At 39.4% G+C, this 24,817-nt stretch overlaps 1 protein-coding gene across 5 annotated transcripts in view; it reads right to left on the reverse strand.

Moving 5' to 3' along the window:
• Positions 1–506: 506 nt before the first annotated feature.
• The window catches only part of USP6NL (USP6 N-terminal like), a 154,706-nt gene continuing 130,395 nt past the window's right edge, over positions 507–24,817 (reverse strand). For 3 of the 5 annotated variants that reach the window (XM_005564616.5, XM_045399539.3, XM_005564615.5), the window contains 2 exons: positions 23,714–23,866; positions 507–3,823 (listed from right to left, as the gene is read on the reverse strand). In XM_005564616.5, the coding sequence (XP_005564673.2) occupies positions 2,415–3,823; positions 23,714–23,866 (1,562 nt within the window). In that variant the 3' untranslated portion in view covers positions 507–2,414. The remainder of the gene's footprint in view (positions 3,824–23,713; positions 23,867–24,817) is intronic. The other 2 variants (XM_074001010.1, XM_045399541.3) reach the window with 1 other exon arrangement.

Consider the following 24,817-nt stretch of genomic DNA (forward strand, 5'->3'; position numbering starts at 1 on the left):
TAAGGCAAAATTGCCATGAATGAAAGACTTAATGGCAAAATACACAATGTACATGCAGTTACAGGGTAAAATCAGTCTTTGCACTATGAAAATCTGTACTAAATGGGTTTTTCATAAATATACTTTACCAATCTCTTTATCTTTTATCATTATTTCATTATCTCTTATTAAAAAATAAATTTGAAAAAGTAAAACTGTATGGTGGCAAGATAATTTCAAATTACATTTTCCTACTTAGAAAACAGAGATGAGGAAGTCTAGAAATGCTACCTTATTGCTATTAACAATGTCATACTAAATAAAATAAGGAAAGGTTATGTAGTTTTAAATACAGTCTTACTGGAAATTAGTAAAGCATTAAACATAGAACTGTGACACATACAAGGTAACACAGGTGAATACTAGGCAACAGCTACTCAATTAGAAGAGAATTAGCCTTCAAAGCATCAGGGGGTGCATCATTTTTGCCGTATGAAAAAAATGCACATAAAAGACACAAAACGAAATATACTTATTACTTTTAGCATGTTAAAAAACAATCACATCAAAAAAAGTATACAGATAAAAAATGTCATAAATGACATAAGAAAATAGTGCTTGTGTGTATATATATATTTTTTGCATATATATATATATAAATCTACAGTATTTACCACTGTTGATATATATATTTTTGAGCAGCTCAGATACTGCTATTATAAACTAAATTGTACAGCTTGGTTTATTACAAGTCACAGAATCATGGTTTTAAAATGGGAATATCCTCAGCTACATATTTATATACATTTATTTCTCAGCTTCCACCTAATCTGAATCAAGAGCCCAGTTATTTCATCAGAGTTTTGTTTGTGTTTCAATGTAGTGTTTAGCTTTAATACACTGCATTTGTTTTGCTATTTAATAACATCATTACCGAGTTGATTAAAATTACATTAGACTCATTATATACATAAAAAATATTGTCACATTCACTAGCTAAACAAATGTTACTTTCATTTTAAAAGACATACTTTTGTACCTTGAAAGCTTAAAGCCCCACCTTGCAACAGGAAGAAACATCAGTGTCCGGTTTTCTACTATTCAAATATAAGCAATGTTGAAAACAAGTTCCCCAATTAAACACGAAGTCGTACCCTCTTGGAGTACCGATATCTTTGTCAGTGTTTTGGTAATTGTAGTGTAACAGAATATTTTTTAAAGACATCACTAATTTCTTTTTAAGCCAGGAACCTGAATTTGTTTCAATGAAACAAAAAATTTTTTCAAAAGCATGAAATCACACTATATTTTTTAAAAATATCAAAATCCTAGACTCCTATGAAAAACTAGGATCATTTTTATAATTTTAACATGGACAATGTAATGGCCTGATGAGGTGCAGCAATATCCGTCAACTATATTCCCTAAAGAGGTCAGAAATGGATTGTGTAAATGGCCACCCTGGGACTTTCATGGGGAGAAGCTACATGAGTCGGGGCAGAAGTGAGAAGTAACCACACTGCTAATCCAGTTAGTTTGGCTGCCCCACATGAGTACTGTGAGCACTGAGGGATCAGTCAGCTGCAACTTCTCCTGCTCTGAGATTCCCAAGAGTCAGACCAGAACAAAGGGCATAAACGCACTAAGACTGATCTCTTAGTAAATGGATATGATAAGCACTGCTGCACCTTTGGCCGTAAACTTATTTTAACTGCCCCGATTTTTAAGCACCATTAAGTGGTTAGCCTTTCTCTCCAATGTCTTTAATTTTCAGATTGAAAGAAAATGGCAACAGCTGAAGGAGAATGATGAGCATTCTGTGAGATTGCAATTAATAAAGTCAGGACAAACTCTTCAGTCAGTTTAGGACCCAGGTTAAAAATATGAGAGGGAAAAAGAAAAACTGGACCAAAAGACAAGGAAAACAAGAATTACATATTATTCCATGGATCTGGATTAAAAGTAGTTTTTTAAAAAATGTTTCTTTAGCTCCGTGTTCAAACGTGTATGAATAGATGCCTGTATCTATTAAAAGACACATACACTACATATAGCGTTAAAAATATCTATTCTACAGTTTTTTCAGTACTTTGTAACATTAGTCAAAATAGAATGAGCCAACAGAGTAAAAATGTTCAGGTTTTGGAGAAAAACATAAACGGAACTGAGTAATAAATTACCATTGTGCGTGCATCCCTAAATGCTATTGCTATGTTTCCGGGTTAAATTCTAACAGGTCAGTGATGATGCAATTTAAATGCTCATCTTAAGCAGCATCTACGTGGGGCTGAAGACATTTCCCTGTATTCTTACTACTCACAGGAGAGATGTGCGAGCTGTTTACAATAGTATAAATACTGCTTTGGCAATTATGAACATAGCAATGTAGGTTTCATGGGGTTTCTCTCTTGTCTTTAGCAAGTACACATCAAATCTCACAGCAACACTGACTCTTGCATGGAAAGCCCGTCCCGATTCCTGTAGTGGTAGGCTGGAGGCGGGGGCCCTGAATATGGATACCCAGATGGACTGGCATCTTCTGCGGCAGGTGAAGTTTTATACCGCACGGGACTATCTACCGAAACTGCAGGGAGGCCATGATCCTGAAAGGGTGCGTGCTGAAAGGCTGAGCATTTTGGTAAATTGTCACGGCTAGCATCTCGGGTCCATGATTGTCCCTGAGTCTCAGGTCTGTATGTATAAGTAACTTCTGACCATGTTCTGTTATCTGGCAAATAATCCACTGGCGGAATGATCAATTTTCCATTCTTTGGTGACCCTGAATTGCCCGAATATCCCCCAGCACCAACGTCAACAGGGAGGACTTCTATTCGACTAGATGGCAGTACAAGGGGACTTGGGCGGCTGTAAGATTTCTCCGGAGAAGCACTGATGGAAAGAGTAGAACCATGAGGTCTCCTGGAAGGATTCAGTTGAGTCCCAGGGCTAAACTGTGAAGAAGCAAAGCTGCTGTTGGCAGTAGGGAAGTGTTTGGGTGAGTTTCCGTGGTAAATGGGGGGACTGCTGTAGGAGGGGGGATGAGCTAGCCCTCGGGCTTCCCCATCTAGCTGGGACGGATATCGTGCATGACTTGGAGTCTGTACTTTAAAAGTAAACTTGCTGGATACTTTTGACGGACTAGAACTTGGCTCAGCGTGCTTTCTCGGGCTGGGAGGGTAAAGGGCATGCCGTGGGCTCTGGGAGTAAGCCCTTTCCAGTGCCTCCTCCACGGAAGCACTGCTGTCCAGCTCCGGGCCCGGCACGTTGTCGTACTGCGATGCAGTGGAGCCCCGCTTCCCGTCCTCAGCATCCAGGGCCTTCATCTTTGGCCGCGCGTTTGCCACCCGCACCTCGGCAGGGCCTGGGGCGGTGACTGCGAGCGTGGGGTGCGCTGCTCGACCTTTGCTTTCCATGGTGTATTTGGCAGTTCTCTCCGTAGCTGAGACGTCTGATGGTTTATTCCATTTGGGCACAAATTCCTTCCTGATATTTGAAGTGGCGTTGCTATTTTGGTTGGCAGCTGCGTGATTATATTGCCTGGAACTGTCCTGTGGACCCGATGGGAGTTTTCTTTGAAAATCTACCTCATCTTTAAGCTTTTTGTTCTCCTCCTCCACCGACTTCCGTCTTGGCGGCTGTGCTCTCTCGGGCGTCCCGGTCCTGCTCTGGGGGTGCAGCGAGTGCTCGTGCCTCCTGTGGGGCGCCGCGCTCTCCCTCCTGCCACTGACCTGCGGGCTCGGCCGGCCCACGCTCCTCTGTCCGTTGCTCAGGTGATGGACACCCCCAGACTGAAGTTCAGGCGGAAGCTGTCCCAAGGGCTTCTTTGGATATTCATCCTCTTTACCTAAAAAGAAAGAGAAAGGCTAAGTAAGATAATACACGAGGATACACGAGGAAACAGTACCCAATAGAAGCAATCCATTAGTAATAATGTCATGCTTTTCATCTGTGCGCAGATACACGCTGACATACCACACACTTTCTACCACACACACACACTGTTTATACCGCAGAAGGTTGGTAGCTGATGAGAGGTGTTTAATTTTAGAGACTGATACAAAAACATACCAACACTCACAATCATATTAGGCCAAATGTATTGTGGGTGGGAATATTTTGTAATTTTATGCATAAGTTTCATACAATTGTATAACACGATTCTTACATTTTGTTGACAAGTTGTTAATGCTTTTTCAAGCCTGCAAAGCTGATACTCTCATTTCTATTCCTAACAGGAAGGTGAGTAGTTCAGTGTCTCAATACTATATTACTTTCACTTTAACCTTCCTCAGCTATGATGGTTTTGAAATCTCAGTTCAACTTCTATCAATGCCAAGCAGGTCTGCAAAATTTAAAACTCAACTGATGGCTAACTGTGGTCTCAAAGTTGTCCTCGAATAGATTATTATTATTAAATACTCCCACAGTACAATTTCCTGATCAAAAGAAAAAGTACTCTCTATCTGAAAACTAACATTCTAAAAGAATCCTACTTTAAATGCAAAAAAGAAAAGGAATTTTTAAAAAAAGTCGTATTGGATACTATCAGTTTTGTATTTTAAATAATTAGCAGAAAATTCACGAGGAATTAAAGGAAGGTGTAATAGATTGGCCATTTAACAAACAGTGTTTAAAAATTATCTTTTATAATATGTGTATCTAATCAACATCATCTTGAAGAAACAACAGACTTCACTTAAAATTCCATGTTTTTCACCTGTTTTTACAAAATAATGTACTGTCATTTAAAAATGCATTTTTGCTCTTTTCAAATATCCAGCCATCCACCCATCTAGAAATATTTACTGAGTAAGCCTGTTGGAGTGTCAGGCACTGTGCTGAGTGGTAGGAATAAGACGTGGTCTTTTTTTTCATGTAGCTTACAGTCTTGATGATGATAATTTTGTCACTTATGCACATTATAATTTTCTTTAGGATATTTCCAAAAAATATTCAGTGATCTTTTTGGCGTGAGAGGAGGGAACAGAGAATTATGAAGAAACAATATCCTTTAAATAATTAAGCTATCAGGATCAGAATAATTGAGCTAAAACAACTTTTGTGCTCTTCTGATTCAGTAGTTTTTAAATAAAAAGCAGACTCCTTTTTTTTAAGCCAAATTTCATATGAAACCCCCATATAGAAAAGAAAATATACACAAAGCTGCTGTAGTTAAAGTCGGGGTTGGGTAGGACCAGGGCTCCTCCCAATGAAACCTCTTTTCCTCCCTTTTCTTCTTCCCTCTCCTGGGCAGCTCTGAAGGGCCCGAGAGTTCCAGAGACATCGAGTCCTCCCTGTGTTTTCTACAGGGAAAGCAGAGTCTAGGAGAAGCCAAGTGATCTCACAGTGGCAGGAACCCAGTGAAAACCCAGTGTTTTCATTCTCAGTTCACTCTTCTCTTCCCCTGTGCCGTTTTCATGAAGTGCCAGAGAAATTTTTGATGGTTTCAATGGTTTGACAATGTTTATGCAAGCTCCTTATTTTATACATATGAAAGAATAAAAGTGTTAGAATTGGCAATTACAGTTTGTTTCAACTCATTCATCCATTCAGCAAATACATAAAGCAACTACTATGCAGCAGACACTGTTCTGGTTGTCCGCAATACAGGGATGGAATGAGAAAAGTGATGTCCCTGTCCTTCTGGAGCCTATATTCTAGTTATACAAAGTGCCCTGAAGAAAATTAAACTAGGAAAAAGGAATTAAAATGATTGGGAGCTGGACAGGGCAGAGCAGGAGAGTGCCAGCAAGGAGGCGGCCCTCTGAGCATGGGCCTTGAGTTGGGGACAGGCAGGCACACATGGGGCCTTGAAGAATGCGGCGAGGAATTTGGATTTTATTCCAAGGTAACTATAAAATACTAGAGGCTTTTCAGCAGAAGAATTACACGATCTCATGTTTATCTTAGATCACTTTAATGGTGGCCGGGATTTCGATTGTGGCAATACTGAATGATGATGACACTAATGGCTGATACTCACTAGGCACTCACTGTGTGCTGGCCTCTGCTCAGAAAGCTGTACCTGTAACGCCTGTGATAGGCAGAGAGTGCAGGGCTTTACAATTTTCCCATATTTTAATGGAAAATGGAGGCAGAAACTAACTTGCTCAAAGGCTCACCACTAGCAAGTCACAGGTCCAGAATTCAAACCCTGAGCTGATTCCAGCACCTTTGCTCCTCCTCCTACACTACACCACCATGGAGGCAGTGAGAAGAAGTTGCTTCCTGGGTAATTGTTCAGGCAGTGTCTGCACACCTGCTCAATGGGTTAGATGTGAACTGTGAAAGAGCAAGCAGCGCACAGCATAACTCCTGGCCTGAGACAGCCACAGGCAGATCCTATTCTGGAACAGCTGGCAGAACCCACGTTGTTCTTAAACCTTTTGGTAAGAAATATATTTTATAATATGTGGACCAATTATTTTCATTGACAACCCAAACTTTAAAATGCTTGTAATTCAGAAAAGTTTTCTTTGCTTTATGAATGTATATGTGAAATAAACTTGAAATGCCAGGAATGGAGAAAGCAGACTTTAAATACTAGCAAGTCAAGAATACTCCAAGTAGTTATTCAGCACATCAGGTTAAAAAGCAGCAATAAAAATTAAATTAAAATCTATCCAGAATCCTCCAACAGTTTTTTCCTATCAGCTCTACAAATAGTCATCCATTTACTCCCAAATATATGAATGCCTTCTTCCCTGCAGGCAAATAATCCCAACAAACACAAATTATCAATAAGATATCAAGACATATATAATAGAAAAACTGAATTTATAAACTGTCCTCTAGTCCCCACTGTCTGACAATTTCCTACGGGCAGAACACAGTAATCTGATTGGCTAATTCAGTGGCTGGCTGATATTCCATCAGATAATATCAGCCAATCATCAAAACATCCTTCTCAGGTTAGTAAGAAGAAATCTGATGACAAACATGACCATTAAAGAAAAGGAAAAGGGTGACGCCCAGAGTGGTGAATGCACGCCTGAAGATGCGCTGTCACGGGGGCAAAACGATTCACTGCAGAGACTGTCACACTGAGCCCTGGAAGCTTCTCCACCACTCACTGGCTTTTGGCAGCCTGCAGAGAGCCACCAACTTTTTAGCTCACATGAAATAATTTAAAATGTCTTTTAAGATTCTCCATAGCAGTATTTAAAAAACAAACAAAACCAAAAAAGGAATAGATTCCTGGCTGGTCTGCTGCTGCTGCTGCGCCTGCATGCGCTCTCCCCTACATCGCGCTGGCAGTGGAAGCACCCAAGCTGCTCTCAGCGCTGCCTGCAGGTGCCCAAATTCTGATTTCCATGTTTCAGTCTGCATGAATTCTCAATTAGTGAAAACTCAATTCACCTGACATGACGCATTTCGAAGGGCAGCTACGCGTAGCTCTATAACCCCAATCTCAAAACTGGATTGTTTTAAATAAATTTTAGGGACTGCCTTTTTCTGTTAGCAAAAACTCACCTACTTCATTATTTGTGATCATTTGCTTTCATGGTCCTAGCACATTTCAATGTCAATAATGTAATGAAACAAATTACAGCGATTATAATAAAACGCTTTTTATACAACCCCATCAAAAAAAAAAAAAAACAACTGGGCAAAGCAAATGTGGAAGGTAGACACAGGCAGTAACAACTCTATAGGAGAATTTAGAGTTCCAATACTTTGCAGATTTCTGTATGTAGTTTTCCATGTCTTGTGGTAACCAATTTATTCCTGAGAATGGTTAACGTGGGTTTGACTTCCAAAGTTTTTTCCCTAGACACTCAGCTATTGCTATTTATTGATGATAATCAAGTACAATAGTACCCCTTTTAAGTGTGGTAACCCAGAATTGAAGCCATATTCTAGGTTTGAACTAAGATGGCTGATTACTTCCCTTATCCTGAACACTGTAGTGGAAAGTGTATAGCTGTCTGGCAGTCACACTGTACTGCCCTTCCTTTAGAAACAATGTTTCCAAATGTTGTTAAGTTGTATGTCTCCAAGGCACAGTGGAAACAGCAGGGTCAACAGGAACAAGTGACCTGAATTTGAATCTGCCACAATAAGCTGTGTGAACTTGGGAGTCTCAGAATTCTCATCTATAAATTAAAACGGCAATATCTATTTTATAGATTTGCTATAAGAGTTACTATATAAAGAAAATTCTAGCATATTTCCTGACATATAGAAGATGCTTAGGAACTGGTAGCTACTATTATTCTATACAGTCATGCATCACTTAATGACAGGCATATGTTCTGAGAAATAAGTTGTCAGGCAATTTCATCATCATGTGAACATTAGAGTGTAGCGGGGGAACCCGTCCCCAGTATTTCGATGTAGGTTCTTTCTATTCTCCATAAGTGTCAGCTGGCTGAGAAATAAAGAGATAGAGTACAAAGAGAGGAATTTTACAGCTGGGTCACTGGGGGTGACATCACATATCGGTAGGACATGATGCCCACCTGAGTCTCAAAACCAGCAGGTTTTTATTAAGGATTTCAAAAGAGGAGGGGATGTACAAACAGGGAGTAGGTCACAAAGATCACATGCTTCAAAGGGCAAAAAGCAGAACAAAGATCACATGCTTCTGAGGAAACAGGACAAAGGGCAAAAGGCAGAACTTCTGATAAGGGTCTATGTTCAGCGGTGCACATATTGTCTTGATAAACATCTTAACAGAAAACAGGGTTCGAGAGCAGAGAACTGGTCTGACCAAAAATTTACCAGGATGGAGTTTCCCAATCCTAGTAAGCCTGAGGGTACTGCAGGAGACCAGGGCGTATCTCAGTCCTTATCTCAACCACATAGGACAGACATTCCCAGAGCAGCCATTTATAGACCTCCCCCCAGGAATGAATTCCTTTCTGAGAGTATTAATACTAACATTCCTTGCTAGGAAAAGAATTTAGCGGTATCTTCCCTACTTGCACATCTGTTTATAGGCTCTTTGCAAGAAGAAAAATATGGTTCTTTTTGCCCACCCCACAGGCAGTCAGACCTTATGGTTGTCTTCCCTTGTTCCCTAAAAATCGCTGTTATTCTGTTCTTTTTCAAGGTGCACTGATTTCATATTGTTCAAACACACGTGTTTTACAATCAATTTGTACAGTTAACACAATTATCACAGTGGTCCTGAGGTGACACACATCCTCAGCTTACAAAGATAACAGGATTAAGACACTGAAGTAAGACAGGCCTAAGAAATGATAAAAGTATTATTTGGGAACTGATAAATGTGCATGAAATCTTCACAATTTATGTTCCTCTGCCGTGGCTCCAGTTGGTCCCTCCGTTCGAGGTCCCTGACTTCCTGCAACAAGAGTGCATTTATACAAACCTAGATGGCACAGCCTACTGCACACCGAGGCTCTATGATACAGCCTAGTACTCCTCCTCAGCTACAAACACATAGAGCATGTTACTGTACTCGATACTGCAGGGTCACTGGAACACAATGGTAGGTATTTATGTATCTAAAGATAGAAACAGGACAGTGAAAATATGGTATTTTTGTCTCATAGGGCCAGCATCCTGTATGTAGTCCACTGTTGACTGAAAGTTCATTATGCACCTCCTGAGGGTAGCTGTTTTTAGACAGGTTCAAAGTGCTTTATATTGATTCCTATCTCAGTTTATCTTATTTAGACTCATCATTTCAATCTGGGATCTCCCTGGAATTTTACATTAATTAGACCTCCCCATGTGATGCCATCCACAAATCTGAACACCATGCTACCAATGCTTTCATCCAAGTGACTGGTAACAAGTACTGAACACTCAGAGTAAGAACAAAAATGGAGCACCCTAACTTCTCTAAAAGGTAAAGAACTCTCAAAGGAAATGGAGAATGCCCTACATAGAAAATTAAATAAAGAATATGAACAGGAAACTCAAAGAAGAAAAGAGAAGGTAAATATATCACAAGTAATCAGAAAAATGCAAATTAAAATACTTCTAAATTGGTATATCTCACTACTGTGGGCTTGGAGAAACAAATTCTCCAATTTGACATATTGAATATTTTTGATCTAGGAATTCCACCTCTGAGAATTTATCCTAAGATATTAAGGGATATGCAAAATGTTTGCTATAAGGATGTTCAAAACTGCATTCTTTTAGAAAACTTACATCCTCAACATAGAGGATTTGTGAAATTCAGTAACAATTATGAAACAAAAATATGGTGAAATAAGGTATAGAATATAAACTTGTAGCAGCCTACTGCCATATTAATGTATTTTTAACATTAACTAGTTAAAAAGAAAGTTATAAACAATATGTGTAGTATAATCTCATGTACTATGAATGACATACAGACATAAATCAATATATATGTCTACAAAAATTACTAAAAAAATAAACACTAGTAGGGGTTAATACAGTTTTTAAATGCTCATAGACTGAATTATTATTTTTTCCTTAAGTACTACATATTTTTTCTGCTGAGTATTAATGTGAGTAACAGAGAAGTATAAAGTTTAAAAGCACAGAATACTGTTCTACAGGTAGGATGACATTAATCTGCAGTTTCGCTGTATGACCTGTAAGAAATATTTTTAGCTTATCCAAAAAAGTATTTTAAGACTTTGCCAAACACTTTACTTTTACCTATATATACTAGGTTGAGGCATTCTTCCAATTCATTAAATGAGCAATCTTACCAAAAACAAAGTCAGATTAATCAAGTATGGCATTGCTTGATGGAGTCAGATTAGTGATCACCTTCTTTGCTTTCTGAGTGCTCAAAACTCCATTTTTAATTAATCCATTTATTGATTCTTGCCTCAGACAGACATCATGTTTACTTGTCTGTGATTTACATTATTCAACTTTTATCCTCTGTAAAAAGTGGAACTACATGTTTCTTTCTTATCGCTGTCCTTCCAACACTTGCTTGGCTCCACAGCTTTTCCCAGATGACTGTCAATCACAGTTCGCTCAGTCGAATGGTATGTTCCAGGGTCTCTTAGTCACAGCTTGGCCACACTTGGCTTCAAGTTCCTCCTATCAATATTTATTCAAATGTTCTCATTCTAAAACCTCTTTTTTACTGAAAACATGGAAGTGAAACATTACTGGACTAGTGCCTACATCCCTCGCTCAGAGGAGTGGTCCTATCTTTCCCCTAGTTCTCATTTAAATACAGGAAGTCCCTTGGCTGGTGTTACAAGGACAGGGTAGGGAAGAGAGGTCAAGGACAGCAGCAAGACAGTTTCATAAAATACCAGTGTGGTGCAGGAGACAACAAACTGTAGAGTGGGAGTGGAAGGGAGGAGATGTGGCAAAAAAGCTGAACACCTTTGAGGAAAATGTTGCCATGGCATGGTCTACCCCTATGTTGTGATATTCACAGATTTTCATTCTGGAATCCTTTAGACACATAGGAGGCACATATCAGTAAAGACTGAGCTGGACACATAGTAAAATGTAGAATTACCAATATAAGGCATGTGTTTCCTAGGAGAAATAAGAAACCAACTGAGAAGCAATGGAAAGACTGAGGTGGTAACTTCAGGCACAACAAAATGCAAAGGTATGTGCCTTACATACATAGGAGATTTTATTGTTTAATATAAGGAGTAAGAAAAATATTTACCTTATAATTAATTCTACTTTATATTCCAGTCAACACAGAAATGTCCCTGTCTAAGGAAGAGTGCCTAATAGTCTATATATCATACATCTATGCATCATACTAGAATTAAAGGAAAAGTTTAACACGTTCCATTTACTGAATGGGCAAGAGGCCAAAATGCACACTGGGAAAAAAAATCTGTGACTGTTCTGAAACGTCCAAAAAGTAGCATCTTAAAGTTCTTTCATGGTAGTCCCTAACATATTTTTCCTTCCCCAGTAGACTATAATCTTACTTCTTTTGTATTCCTTCCCATAGTATCTAAAATCATAATACAATCACAAGGAAGGTGGTGACAAATGTTCGTTCATTCAAATATTCATGAGTTAGAGTAATGACACACTGTCCATATACACAGGCAGAAACCTGAGGGTTATAAATATCCAAGATCCACATGGCTAAGAAACTAGATGTAGCAGGGTTTGGGGGAAAAAAAATCCAGTACAGACAAAATAACACTGCCTCTAATCAATTCCTAAATGATAACTTCTCTTTAGGAACTACTGTTTAAGAGGAATATGGCAAATACCTCAACTGTATAAAAACATTGAGAAGTTATGGCCTCTTTGCTCTGCCGAGATTTTCAATAAGGATGCAAAGGCAGTAGACAGGGATATAAGAAAGCCTTTCAAATACAGGTGCTGAAAACCCCATTCCTCCACATTTTAAAGACAATAAAGCAAGTGAGGCTGGAGGCCCCGCACAGTGGGTGAAGGGTATTCCCAGGTGCCCAGACCAGACTACGGGGCTGGAGTGTGCTTCACTTTAAACAGTGCCAGCTCACTCCTGCTTTCTAAAGTGATCCATGGCCAGGGAGCAGGCTCAATACTAACAAGTGTAGACCGTGCACGCTCATGATACCTGCACCAATGTCCATCTCCCATGAACATTTGCTAATGCTAACGCTGCAATTATGCCATCTACGCATTTCTCCCACAGCTGCCTAACCTCTGAATAGTGTAATAGTCTCAGAAATTCCACAATGAGCAGTGTATATACAGCTTACATTTCCAGGGAGGCCCTCAGGCCCCTGAGGCAGCACTGCGGAGGCGGTAACACTGTGCCTCTCATGAGAAGGAGAAGCGAGAAGGGGCACAGACAGCAAAGGAGAGGTGGGGAAGAAGGAAGAGGTGGCGGGGAGGTCACAGAAAGCGAGTAATGGAAAGGACCAAAGAAGCAGCCAGGAGCGCAGAGGGTGTGAGGATGGAGAAGGTGGAGGATGGAGGCAGCCACAGGGAACTTCATGGCAGGCCCACGGGGACTCGCTGGCTTTTCACAACCTCTGTAGGGACAGAGGCGTCAGCTCCACCAGCAATACGGAACCCAAGGACGCCATGCCAGGATCTGACCTCTACCATGATGAAGAGGAAAATCTCCTTGACTTCATTAAAGAGGTGGTTCCTTTCTAGCGATTAATTATTCAACCGCCACTGAACTGAAAACACATCATGTAGACCCTGTAAGAAGGACGAATGCCATCACCAGTAACATTTTTATATGCCAATTAGTATTCTCTACTCTTCTTCACAGAAGTACGTCCAAATAAAGCATCCTACATTTTGGTGTGATCTATTTTCAGAGCTATCTCAGCCTGCTTGAACTACCACCCCTAGCCCCACCACACAAACACTGCTTTACTTGTCGTTGTTTGGTTTAAATATCTCCTTTCACCCCTAAGCAACTAACTGTAACTAAAAGATTCAAGCATAATTGATGTCAAAACAGAAAGCTATATATAGGCAATAAACATTCATATTTATTATCCGTGCTTGCATTCTGGGCTTCTTTACAATAGATAGAATCATGTTTTTGCTCACCCCACTATAGCCTCGTGCCTAAAATTTTATTTTCCCTTTCTTCTCCCTAAAAACACAGGAATTGGAGGCCAGGCGCGGTGGCTCAAGCCTGTAATCCCAGCACTTTGGGAGGCCAAGGCGGGTGGATTACAAGGTCAGGAGATCGAGACCATCCTGGCTAACAGGGTGAAACCCCGTCTCTACTAAAAATACAAAAAATCAGCCGGCGTGGTGGCAGGCACCTGTAGTCCCAGCTACTCGGGAGGCTGAGGCAGGAGAATGGCGTGAACCCGGGAGGCGGAGCTTGCAGTGAGCTGAGATCCGGCCACTGCACTCCAGCCTGGGCGACAGAGTGAGACTCCGTCTCAAAAAAACAAACACACACACACACACACACACACACACACACACACACAGGAACTGGAATAAAGACTTACTGCCCTACTCCTTAAAGGGTAAGGAGGCACCACAACTCCTAACAGATACAGTAGGGGATACTTTTGTGAAAATACCGCGTTATTGATATTTCTCACTGGTGTTTGCCTAAGTGGTATTTTTATGGCAGTGCTAACAATTAGAATAATCTGCTCCAACAAAAAGGAATGTAACTTGACACATTTTAGAAAAAGGCAAAAATGTTTATTATTTTCTTAAGTAACTTTTTTTTTTTTTTTTTTTTAAAGAAGCCAACAAAAGAATATTCTAACAGTCCCTAAAAAGTAAGGGAGAGTCCCTCTCAGGCCCTTCAGGCTTGTCCCTGCTTGATTATTACGCCGGTCTCTGTCACCCCCCAGTGGACACCACACTCAACTACAAGCCTCACCCATCAACAGCCTCCGAGGCGTTAGCAGGTTTTTGCACTCAGTAAGAGGCGCATCATTGCAGCAAAGCGCTTTAAGTGCTCGCTTTGTGACCAGCGGTCTACTTCTACGCTTTCAACAGCAGAATACACATACTCTGACTGTTCTAACAGTTTTCGGGAAGAATCGGTGGGGGGGTCACTCTCAGGAAAATAATTCTATTATTCTAGGAAAGTTATCCCCTTCCAGATCAAACAGTAAGTCCAATTGTATTTTTAAATATTCTGGACTTCAAATATATTACCTGAAAAATCAAATGACATTATTTCTGTTTAATGTAATATTATCCAAAATATACAATTCAAACACTTGTAGCTTTCAATAACGTGATGAAAAGAAACAGAATTTGCTTTCTAAATTATGGCTGTAATTTTTTTTAAGTTCAAAAAATTTTTATAGTTAGGTTCCTAGGCTTGACTTTTTTTCCCCAGCAGATTAAACCTGAAAGGTAAAGGAAAAAGAGCCTATTATGTAAACACACATCTCTCACTATAAACCTGTTCAATGCCACACAAATGCAAGAGGTCTCTGTTAAATAACTTTAAAAGCCTACGCTTTGTTTCCTAGAGTTTCAACTTTACACACGTGTAAAAACGTTTAAGTGTAGTATCATTTTACATTATATGAATAAATAAAAGTGAAAACCCACTCCAATCCTCCAAAAGTGGGGCAATTTCTAAACTGGCATCCAATAAAACTGCTTCGCTTCTAGGTGCATGCAGTCAAGCTAGAGAATGGTTTCCTACGCCCAAAAAACTGCCTCATGCTAACCTTTTGTAGACAGTTTATTATCTAAAAAATACATTAGGATTTCATTTATTCAATAGAAGTACCTAATACAGCCACAGCCACAGCTACAGCCACACAGTGTTATTAGGTGCTGGTGAGGCAGGAGCCGGTCACTGTCCCAGGGAACTTTCTGTCTAACAGAGACACGTCTGACAGAGGCACTGAAAGTGTGAGGACGAAAGCATGTGTAGTGGATAGGCCAGAAAGCATGTGTAGTAGACGGGCCAGGCACAAAACAGGAGAAGGTGATCAACTTCTGTGGATTTGGGGAGGCTGGGGACCCGCTGAGAAGGCTTCAGGCCATGCTTAAACCAAGTCATGACACTCAGCAGAATGGATGAGGACAGAGGCATTTGAGGAATGGTCAGGGGCATTCTTGGAGGAGGAGCGTATTCCAATGCAAAGTGCAAAGTATTCCAATGCAAAGTATTGCAAATTATGCAAAGTATTACAAAAAATGAGAAGTATTCCAATGCAAAGTGAAAGCGCAGGCTTGTTAGAGCGGTGAGCGGCCAGGCGCGGGCCAGGTGGGTGTAGTGCACAGCTCTGGAGTCAGCTGACAGAACTCTCATTCCCAACTGTCTGACCTCGGGCAGGTACTTAACCTTAACCAAGTTTCCTCAACAGTAAGCTACTAATAATAATACTGATGGCAAACTCCCCATGAAAACTATTCAAAATTAAAATAAATGCCACTTAATTACAAATTATTGACCTACTAAAGTAGGAACAAATGAACAGAGGATTTCATCAGGTTCAAAGATCTCTAAAAGTAAAAAGTCAAGATCTTCTGGGTGGAAAGGTGCAGACCATGAGGAGAAGGAAGAATGAGGTGGTGGGGGAACAAGGTCTAAGGAATCCGGACTATGTTGACAAAGCCATCTCGTGGGCACCACCCTCGAGATAATGAAGGTGGTGCCGCCCGATGGAACTCACTCGCAGTTCCAGCTCATGATTCAGCTGACTGAGAAAGCACACCCCAAATTTATCTGGGAAAAAAGTCTTAATTCCTGAAAATCTAGAAATAAATGCCAAAGCTTAACAGAATCAAACGTGATTAATACTGTAGTTTTTTGCATTAAGGAATCTGTTTGCATTTAGAATTTTCTGTGTTTCACATATTTCTATTTCAGAGAATCTGGCCAAGTTGGCCTTCTTATGCCAATTTTAAAATATGCAAATAAGTCACTGATTTGAACTTTTGATTATTTAAACTTATAAACAGTATATTGAAACAATTAAGAGACTTAAGGTTCAGCATATTCTTAAGGTTGAATTTATTAGATTTGCACGTTTTTTAGAACTAGGAAACATTTTATTTTTAAATTAAAATTTGATACATTTAAAAGAAACTCGATATATTACATTTATAAAGGGAATTAAAAACGTTTGTAGGGGTTTATAAGTGGAACCAAACATTAACTAAAGTTCCATTAGACGAGAATGTTAAAATTTGCCAGATTTAAAAATACTATACTAACTTCTGTAAACTGAATTAATATAAGGAAGAAAAGCGTTTCTTAATTTGTAACTTTAATAAATACTAACTTTTAAAACCTAAATAATCATGTGCATAGAAAATTTGTCCTTGAGTTAAGGATTTTTAAAAAAAACTTGCATCAACAAATGCCTCCTGCAAAGGGCTGCTGGAAAAAAATAAGTTAATATGTGAATACAAAGCATTTAGCAAAAAGTCTATCATAGAAGACTCAAAGTTTGCTGTTATCATTACTATTAGGTGACTCAAAAGTGGCCGGGGAGGCGGGATGTGAAGTGTAGAAGCCGCAGACAGGAGAGAAAGTGTGTCACACTAAGGAGTGTGGATGTTCTCCCGTAAGCACTGAAGTACCCCAAAGGCTCTGGCCATTTACCAAGACTAAAATGGCTCTGTTAACTATTCTGAGAAAAATCTTCTTTGATTCTTCTATCTAGGTCATAAACTATAAATCTGGCTAAACTGGCAGACATAGTGGATTAAAACAGGCTTTCTAACCAGAATGACTTCTGTTAATCGACGAAAGTGCTGCCAAATGGCTTCATCTGAATAGAAGACAGCATGGGGGAAAACCAGTAAACAGAAAAACAGTAAGCATTTATTCCGCCTTTTCAGTAGTAACTACATTTTAAGGTAACCAAAGAGTTACATTTAAGGTAACTCTCTTGATAAGGGAGGAAAACCTCTTTGTTACAGAAGAAAGTCTGCCAAAAAAAAAAAAAAAAAAAAAAGTAAAAGAGGCTGGGCGTGATGGCTCACGCCTGTAGTCCCAGCACTTGGGGATCACCTGAGGTCAGGAGTTTGAGACCAGCCTGACCAACACGGAGAAACCCCATCTCTACTTAAAAAAAAATACAAAATTAGCCAGACCTGGTGGCACATGTCTGTAATCCCAGCTATTTGGGAGGCTGAGGCAGAAGAATTGCTTGAACCTGGGAGGCAGAGGGTGCAGTGAGCCGAGATCGCGCCACCGCACTCCAGCCTGGGCAACGAGAGCAAAACTCTGTCTCAAAAAAAAAAAAAAAGTGAAAGAAATCACTGAATTTGAAAATCACTATTTTGCAACTTCTGAAGAAATTTGATATAGGTAAGGATTATCAATGGAAGCTAAAAAGCATGAGGGAGAGTGTTAAAGGGAAACTGGACATCTCCATACAGTGTCAAGACATCATCCACAGATTACCTGCTAACTGAAAAGATTTTTTTTTTAGTTAAAAAAACTTTTATTTTAAATCAAAAAGATATGATTATCATCACCAAACTCAGCATCTCCAATATTAAGAAAACACTGTGGGACTCCTGTCTAATCTAAATCTTATTAAACTGCTACATCTAGCTTCTAGTTTGCTGAAACTACACAGAACACCAGGAAAGAAAAACCAGACAACTCCTGAGTGTGGGACATTCCACAGAAGAGCGGGACTACGCTCTTCAGCAGGGCAGTGTCATTCACAGGAAAACAAAAGTGGGGGGGTGAAGAGGGAGGAAGAGGAAAGGAGGAGTACTGCTCCCTGACAAGTGACTTAAGCCCGTAAGACAAATACAAAATGTAGCCCTGACTAAGTGCTGGTGAGAAAAACAGCTTAAAAGGCAGCCTAAGGGACAACTGGAAATATTCCCACATGGAGCTGGCATGAGATCATGCTGAGGAGTCACACTGTAGTCACACTGTTACACTTGTTAGTGGAGCAATGGCATTGTGGTTGGCTGGGGGAAGGTCCTTGTTTCTCGGCTACAGAGACAAGTATTTGAGGTGAAGTATCCCGATGTCCTTATTTTCACTTTAAAATTGTTCAATAAGCTGGGCAATGCGTACCTGGAAGGAGGTCATTATACATTTCCTTACTTTTGAATATGTTCAAAAAGCTTCACAATAAAAAAGTTTTAAAAAATGTTTCAACAGCAACTACAAAACACACAGAGATAAAATAAAGGTACAAAAATGCTAACAGTTAAATCTATGAGGTGGCATGTGGGTAATCATTGGTAATTTTTTTATCATATTTCTCTGTATTTTTGATAGCTTTCCTAAGTAAATTTAAAAGAAAAGACGCCAAACCCACACACAAAAACCCCCACGAAACTCCTTCTCACACAAATCTAGTTAATAAAAACCAAAAATTTAAATGGTAGACACTGTAGACTATAACAATGATAAAAAAACTACATGTCAAAAAAAAACATAGACATGAATACAGCAAAAGTCATGCCTTTCAACACTTTCACAAACCACCCCCATACTATGAAATAAATAAGCATTTGACTTTTATTATTATTATTATTTTTTCAAGATGGAATCTTGCTCTGTCACCCAGGCTGGAGTACAGTGGTGCAATCTTGACTCACTGCAACCTCCGCCTCCTGGGTTCAAGCAATCCTTCTGCCTCAGCCTCCCGAGTAGCTGGGATTACAGGCACCTGCCACCACGCCCCACTAATTTTTGTATTTTTAGTAGAGACAGGGTTTCATCATGTTGGCCAGGCTGGTCTCGAGCTCCTGACCTCAAGTGATCTGCCCGCCTCGGACTCCCGAAGTGCTGGTATTACAGGTGTGAGCCACTGCACCCAGCCAAGCATTTGACTTTATGGAAAAAAGAAGAAATAAACTAAGAAAATCAGAATTAACTAATTCGAGAGCTGATTCTTGATACAAGCCAATTAATAAAGACTAAATTCTGGATAATTTTATCAAAGAGCGGGAGAAGGTACAAAGAAAGTGAGAAATGAAAATGTAGGACTGTTACAGATATATGATAAAAGAACCATAAGATACTTTGCAAAACCTTACATAAATATATTAAGAAACCAGAAATGAACAGCTTTCTAGGAAAACATAAATCACCAAATGACCCACATTGACCTTAGAAGATAAAACAAATCAAAACATTAACCCCCAAAACAATTATATTAGATGGAAATAGTTTCACAAATATATTTTCGAGTTGTTAAGGAATAATTTTAATACTATGTTAAAATTCTAGAACACAGAGAAAGAAGGAAAGCTTCCAAATTATGAGGACAGTATAACCTGACAACACACAGACATTTTGGTTAACTGCAATGAAATCTCAGGAATAACCACTTTAAGTGTTAAGTAAAATATTAGAGAGTATAAATCAGCAGTACTATAAAGGAAAAACTTGTAACAACCAAGTGAAGTTTATCCAAGAATTGCAATGAATGGTTCACCACTAGGAAGTATATTAACAAAATTATTCATGTAAAAAGGTTTTAAAGGAAAAAAATGATTAACTCATTTGTGTTCAAAAGGCATTCAAAAAAACTGAACATGCACTTTGATTTTTCAAGAAAACTTAAAAACAATAATAGCTGAATACTTTCTAGCTATTTTCTAAAAAAGAGGATGCATGAATACTGAAAAGGAAGAGGAAGAACGATTATTTGTTGAAGATAAGATTGTGTATCTGAAATCTTAGAAAATCTAAGATAATTGATCAAATATATTGGCTACAAAAATAATATTAAAAGGATACCGAGAGTTTTCCAAACCAGTTAGAAAGAAATGGCAGAAAAGCTTCAACTTGCAATAGCAATAAAAGATACAACTATCCCCCGTAGGACTTGGCACCCCTGCCTTCACTCTGTTTGGGTCTCTTCTGCAGAGCCCCTGCTTAGGCTCCAACGCCAGTGGCAGCGGTAACGTCCACACACCTGATGCTGTGGGGAAATGGCAGGTCTGCAGCACACCTGGGGTTGTCCAGTGACCACCTGCTGACAGCCACATTTTATATGGTACATGAGTGGGGGGCGGAATGTGAGACCAGAAATGTCTCACAGTCACATGAAGAAAACAAACCTCGACTGTAAAATAAAAGCTTCTACTTAGAAAAACTCAATTTTTAAAATACCAGTTTTCTCTCAAAAATCCTTAATTTCAGTGCAATCTCAATACTAATAAAATAATGTATCTGAATAACACTAAAATAGTAGTGGATTCTCTTTTATAACTTGACAAAATAATACAAAGTAATGAGGGGACATTTGCCCTAACAGATATTCAAAGGGTAACTGGAGGCCGGATACTCCTGTAATCCTAGCACTTTGGGAGGTTGAGGTGGGCATATTGCTTGAGTCTAGGAGTCTGAGACCAGCCTGGGCAACACGGCAAAACCTTGTCTCTACAAAAACTACAAAAATTACCCAGGAGTGGTGGCATGCGCCTGTAGTCCCAGCTACCTGGGGAGACTCAGGTGGGAGGATCACTTGAGCCGGTGAAGTCAAGGCTGCAGTGAGCCATGACTGTGCCATTACACTCCAGCCTGGGCAACAGAGTGAGACCCTGTCTCACGTTTTAAAAGTGTAACTGGAAAAGCAGAGAGCAGTGGAACAGAATAGAGTGCCAAAATGTCATTTAATAAATGCCACTAATCCACATGACTAATGGTTTGGAAAATAAGCAGAGCTGAGTTCTTATTCCATAACAAAAAGTAACTTCTAGATGAGCTAAAGATTTAATCATACTCAATTATATCTCAATGAAGTTGTATCCATAAGCATTAAAAAAACATAAATGTTAGAAGAGAAATATGGGTACTTAAGAAAAAACACTTCATCCAGCATGTGGAAAATTCTTTACAAAAAACACAAAAGCAAGAAGCCATAGGGAAAGCTGTATGGAAGATGTCTGCAACACATAAGAAACTGGCCAGTCTCCTTAACAAGAGCCTGTATGAACAGACCAATAGAAAAATGGGCAACAGATGAACCGGGAAGTTCACAGCAAAAGAAAGAAGGATGCCCCAAAGATATCTAAGAAAGATACTCAAAGAACTACCAATCGAACAACAATGGAAGACTCTATCCAATCAGCAAACATTTTAAAACGTAACAGCGCCATGTTTTCATGTGGGCCTAGGAAAACAGGCGTCCTCGCACATGACTCAGGGGAGGTCACACTGCCACAGTTATATAAGGAGTCAAAAGGAAGTGGCATGTTCATGTAGAGTTTTTATTTATTTATTTATTTATTTTGAGTCAGAGTCTGGCTCTGTCGCCCAGGCTGGAGTGCAGTGGCGCAATCTCGCTTACTACAAGCTCCGCCTCCCGGGTTCACGCCATTCTCCTGCCTCAGCCTCCCGAGTAGCTGGGACTACAGGCGCCGCCACCACACCCAGCTAATTTGTTATATTTTTAGTAAAGACGGTTTCACCATGATAGCCAGGATGGTCTCGATCTCCTGACCTCGTGATCCGCCCTCCTCGGCCTTCCAAAGTGTTGGGATTACAGGCGTGAGCCATTGTGCCCGGCCTTATGTAGGTTTTTAAAAGGATAGATGTGCCACGGAAATTTCTTGGTATGATGTTCATTTAATTATCTTAGTGTTCCATATACAGTTCACAACAATTTAAAGAGAATGACAGGCAGGCGATGAAAGGCAGATGGTCGTGCTACAAAATGTAGAGATGCCTTATCCATTCTACCTTCACTGCCAGTAGGATTAGAGCATGATTCTGCTATTATTTATTCCTCCTCTTTTCTCCCCTGCCCCATTCTCTGTCCCCATTCTATCATTTCCTGGTAAAACGATCTTACAGACTACTACTACTAGGTTTCCCTATCTGCACAATGTAGATGAGCACTTTTATGAGTTATTTTTAGAGATTAAATGAGACAGCACCTGTGGTATGTGGCACACAGTAAACATCCAATAAATATTAGCTGCTAATTAGATGCTAAGTCACCACCATCGCAATCCATGACACAGGTTTTGAATTATCTCATGTTTAAATAGTTCTGTATTTTTTCTTCTGCATTTGACTTTTACTAAAATTTGCCTTGAACTCTTTTTAGGAGGCAAGATATTTAAAAATAAATGATAGAATAAAATAAATAAATAAAAATAAATGATAGTAGAAAACGGACGTCATTACACTGAAGGAGAGGGCTGACCTCACTTAACAAAGGCAACGGCTCCACAAGGCCTAGGCCCACACCCCATTACTGCTGTGAGGGATGCTTCCTAGGAACCTGGATGACCTTGAGCAAACCTCGGAGCAGCACTGATTAGACCCTTCTCAATTAAGTAAATAAAAGCAAGCATCTTGGTTTTTATCAAAAGTACTTTCATGGTTTTATCCATGAAAGTACTGCTTGTCCTTCTGTACAGACATAGCCAACCTGACACACTGATTGGGAAACACCAAATTCACCTCTACCTGAGGGCATACGTAACTGACTTTCTTTACTTTTCATCTCTCGCCCATGACCTTCCACCTCCCTAGCCTCTTACTATACCCATCCACTGCAACAAAGATAAGAAAGAAGAAAAGCAAAAGTACCTTTTTCTCAAGACATACATGGTCAAGTACTATCTGGTCGAAACTTTGAAAGTTATTCCTCCTGTGATTGTCTGACATTTTCATTTTCTTCCCTCCCTTCCTGCACTCCCCTTCCTCCCTTCCTCTGTCCCTCTCCCATTTACCCTGCAGCTAGCTCTAGTAATGCCCCATTTACCCTCTGTTATCATTCTCATACATTCTAGCTCTCCAGTGCACACCCTGAGAGCTTGCTCTCATCTTTCTCTTCAGTTCTTAAATCCCCAGCAAAGTAGTACCTAGCAGAAAACCTATTAGTAGGTGCTGAAAAATGTCTTACAGTAAGTGAATAAAATATATTATCTATACTGCAACATACTGCAAAGAGCCCTGGGCTAGTAGTCAGTAACTGGCCTCCAGTCTCAGTAATGCTATTTGGTGGTTCTGTGGCTTCATATTTAAGCCACTTAAGCACTTAAGTATCCATTTCCTCAACTATAAGATAGGGCTTTTACTTGCTCTACTTACTATTACATATGGTTTCACAAAATGAGATGAAGAAAGCAAAAAACGCTTATTGTTATGCTAGTTTAAAGCACCATGGCTACTTCTGTTGAACAAGAGTATTTGCCAACCAAATTTCTAAATGTAAGCAGGAATAGTACAGTCACCTAATTAGGAGAGGCAGATATAATTAATATGTTTACTTGCCTTTCCCTAAAATAAGAAAAAAGCCAAAGCAGCTGAGCTGGTAAGGCGTTCATCCAGGTTATGTCATCACAAGTATAATGCTTACGCTGTGGGCAAGAAACAGCCCATGTTAATTGTGCCATGTCTTCCAATCTTAATTACAATGTAGATATAAAGTATTGGGGTAATTCTTACCAGGTTCTGGAAGGTCTAACTTTGCCCGCTTTAGTTCTGCCATAGAAATCTGAAGTTGCTCTATCACAAAATCATCTTCAAAGAAAAAATCCTTTGCCAGGGTCTCCTGAAAAAATTCTACAAGGTCTTCCATGGACAATTTCATTAGATGTTCTAAGAAAGGATAAGAGAAATGAAAATGCCAAGTGAATACTTTAGGTGGGAAGATATTCTGTTATATTCAGGTGTAGTATAAAAGGGCATTAAAAAGGGTACAAACAGCATACAACTTACATATGGCATTGAGGACATCATTAAAACTCAGTAAGACAAAAATACTGCCTGATATTAAAGCAGCCACACAGAAAAGCAGGGAAGTTACTGGGAGAAAGGAAAGGAGGAGAATACCGCCTAATACTTCCTCACTGGAGTAACTACACCTAGGCATGAGTATTACCCCAGGGCAAGAGCTTCTCAGAGACAGAGACAGAAAGACTATCTCAGCCCGCATGAGGCCTTTCTCTTTCATTGATACGGAGCTCCAACCGCTATACGCAAGCCCCATTTGAAGTCTGTATTTCTGTTTCAGAATTTCCCAGAACATCTGGATTTTAATCTTGTGAGTTTTATTTCTACTTTTGAAATTCATTTTCTTGGAAAAAGACATTCAAATTAAATATGAACACAAAGCAGAAAGTAAAAATCTGCTAAGATCTCATTACATAATACCCTACAGGTAGATCCAGGTATTTACAAGTGTTTATGTATATCAATTGAAGAATCCAAATTATACTTTTCAAGTTATTCCCCTTTTTGCTCTTTTTCCCATTTAATAATGTATCGCTGATACCTCATTTCAACAAATATGATTTTACATCATCATTAACAGCTGTAAAAGAGTGTACTATATGTATGCATTATAATTGACTTAATTAGTCTTCTAGTAATGGCCATTTAGGTGGTTTTTGATTTTTTATTATTTAAAACCACTGCGATGAACCTCCAGTAACAACATATTTTTAAGACAATCAGTAAGAAAAAAAAAGAAAAAGGAAGGAAAAAACTTATTATGAGCTTTAGCTAACTATTGGTTAATATGCCCAGAGTTTTTCTTTTTTTTTAATT

Source organism: Macaca fascicularis, chromosome 9 (genome assembly GCF_037993035.2).
Source record: "Macaca fascicularis isolate 582-1 chromosome 9, T2T-MFA8v1.1".
NCBI lineage: Eukaryota > Metazoa > Chordata > Mammalia > Primates > Cercopithecidae > Macaca > Macaca fascicularis.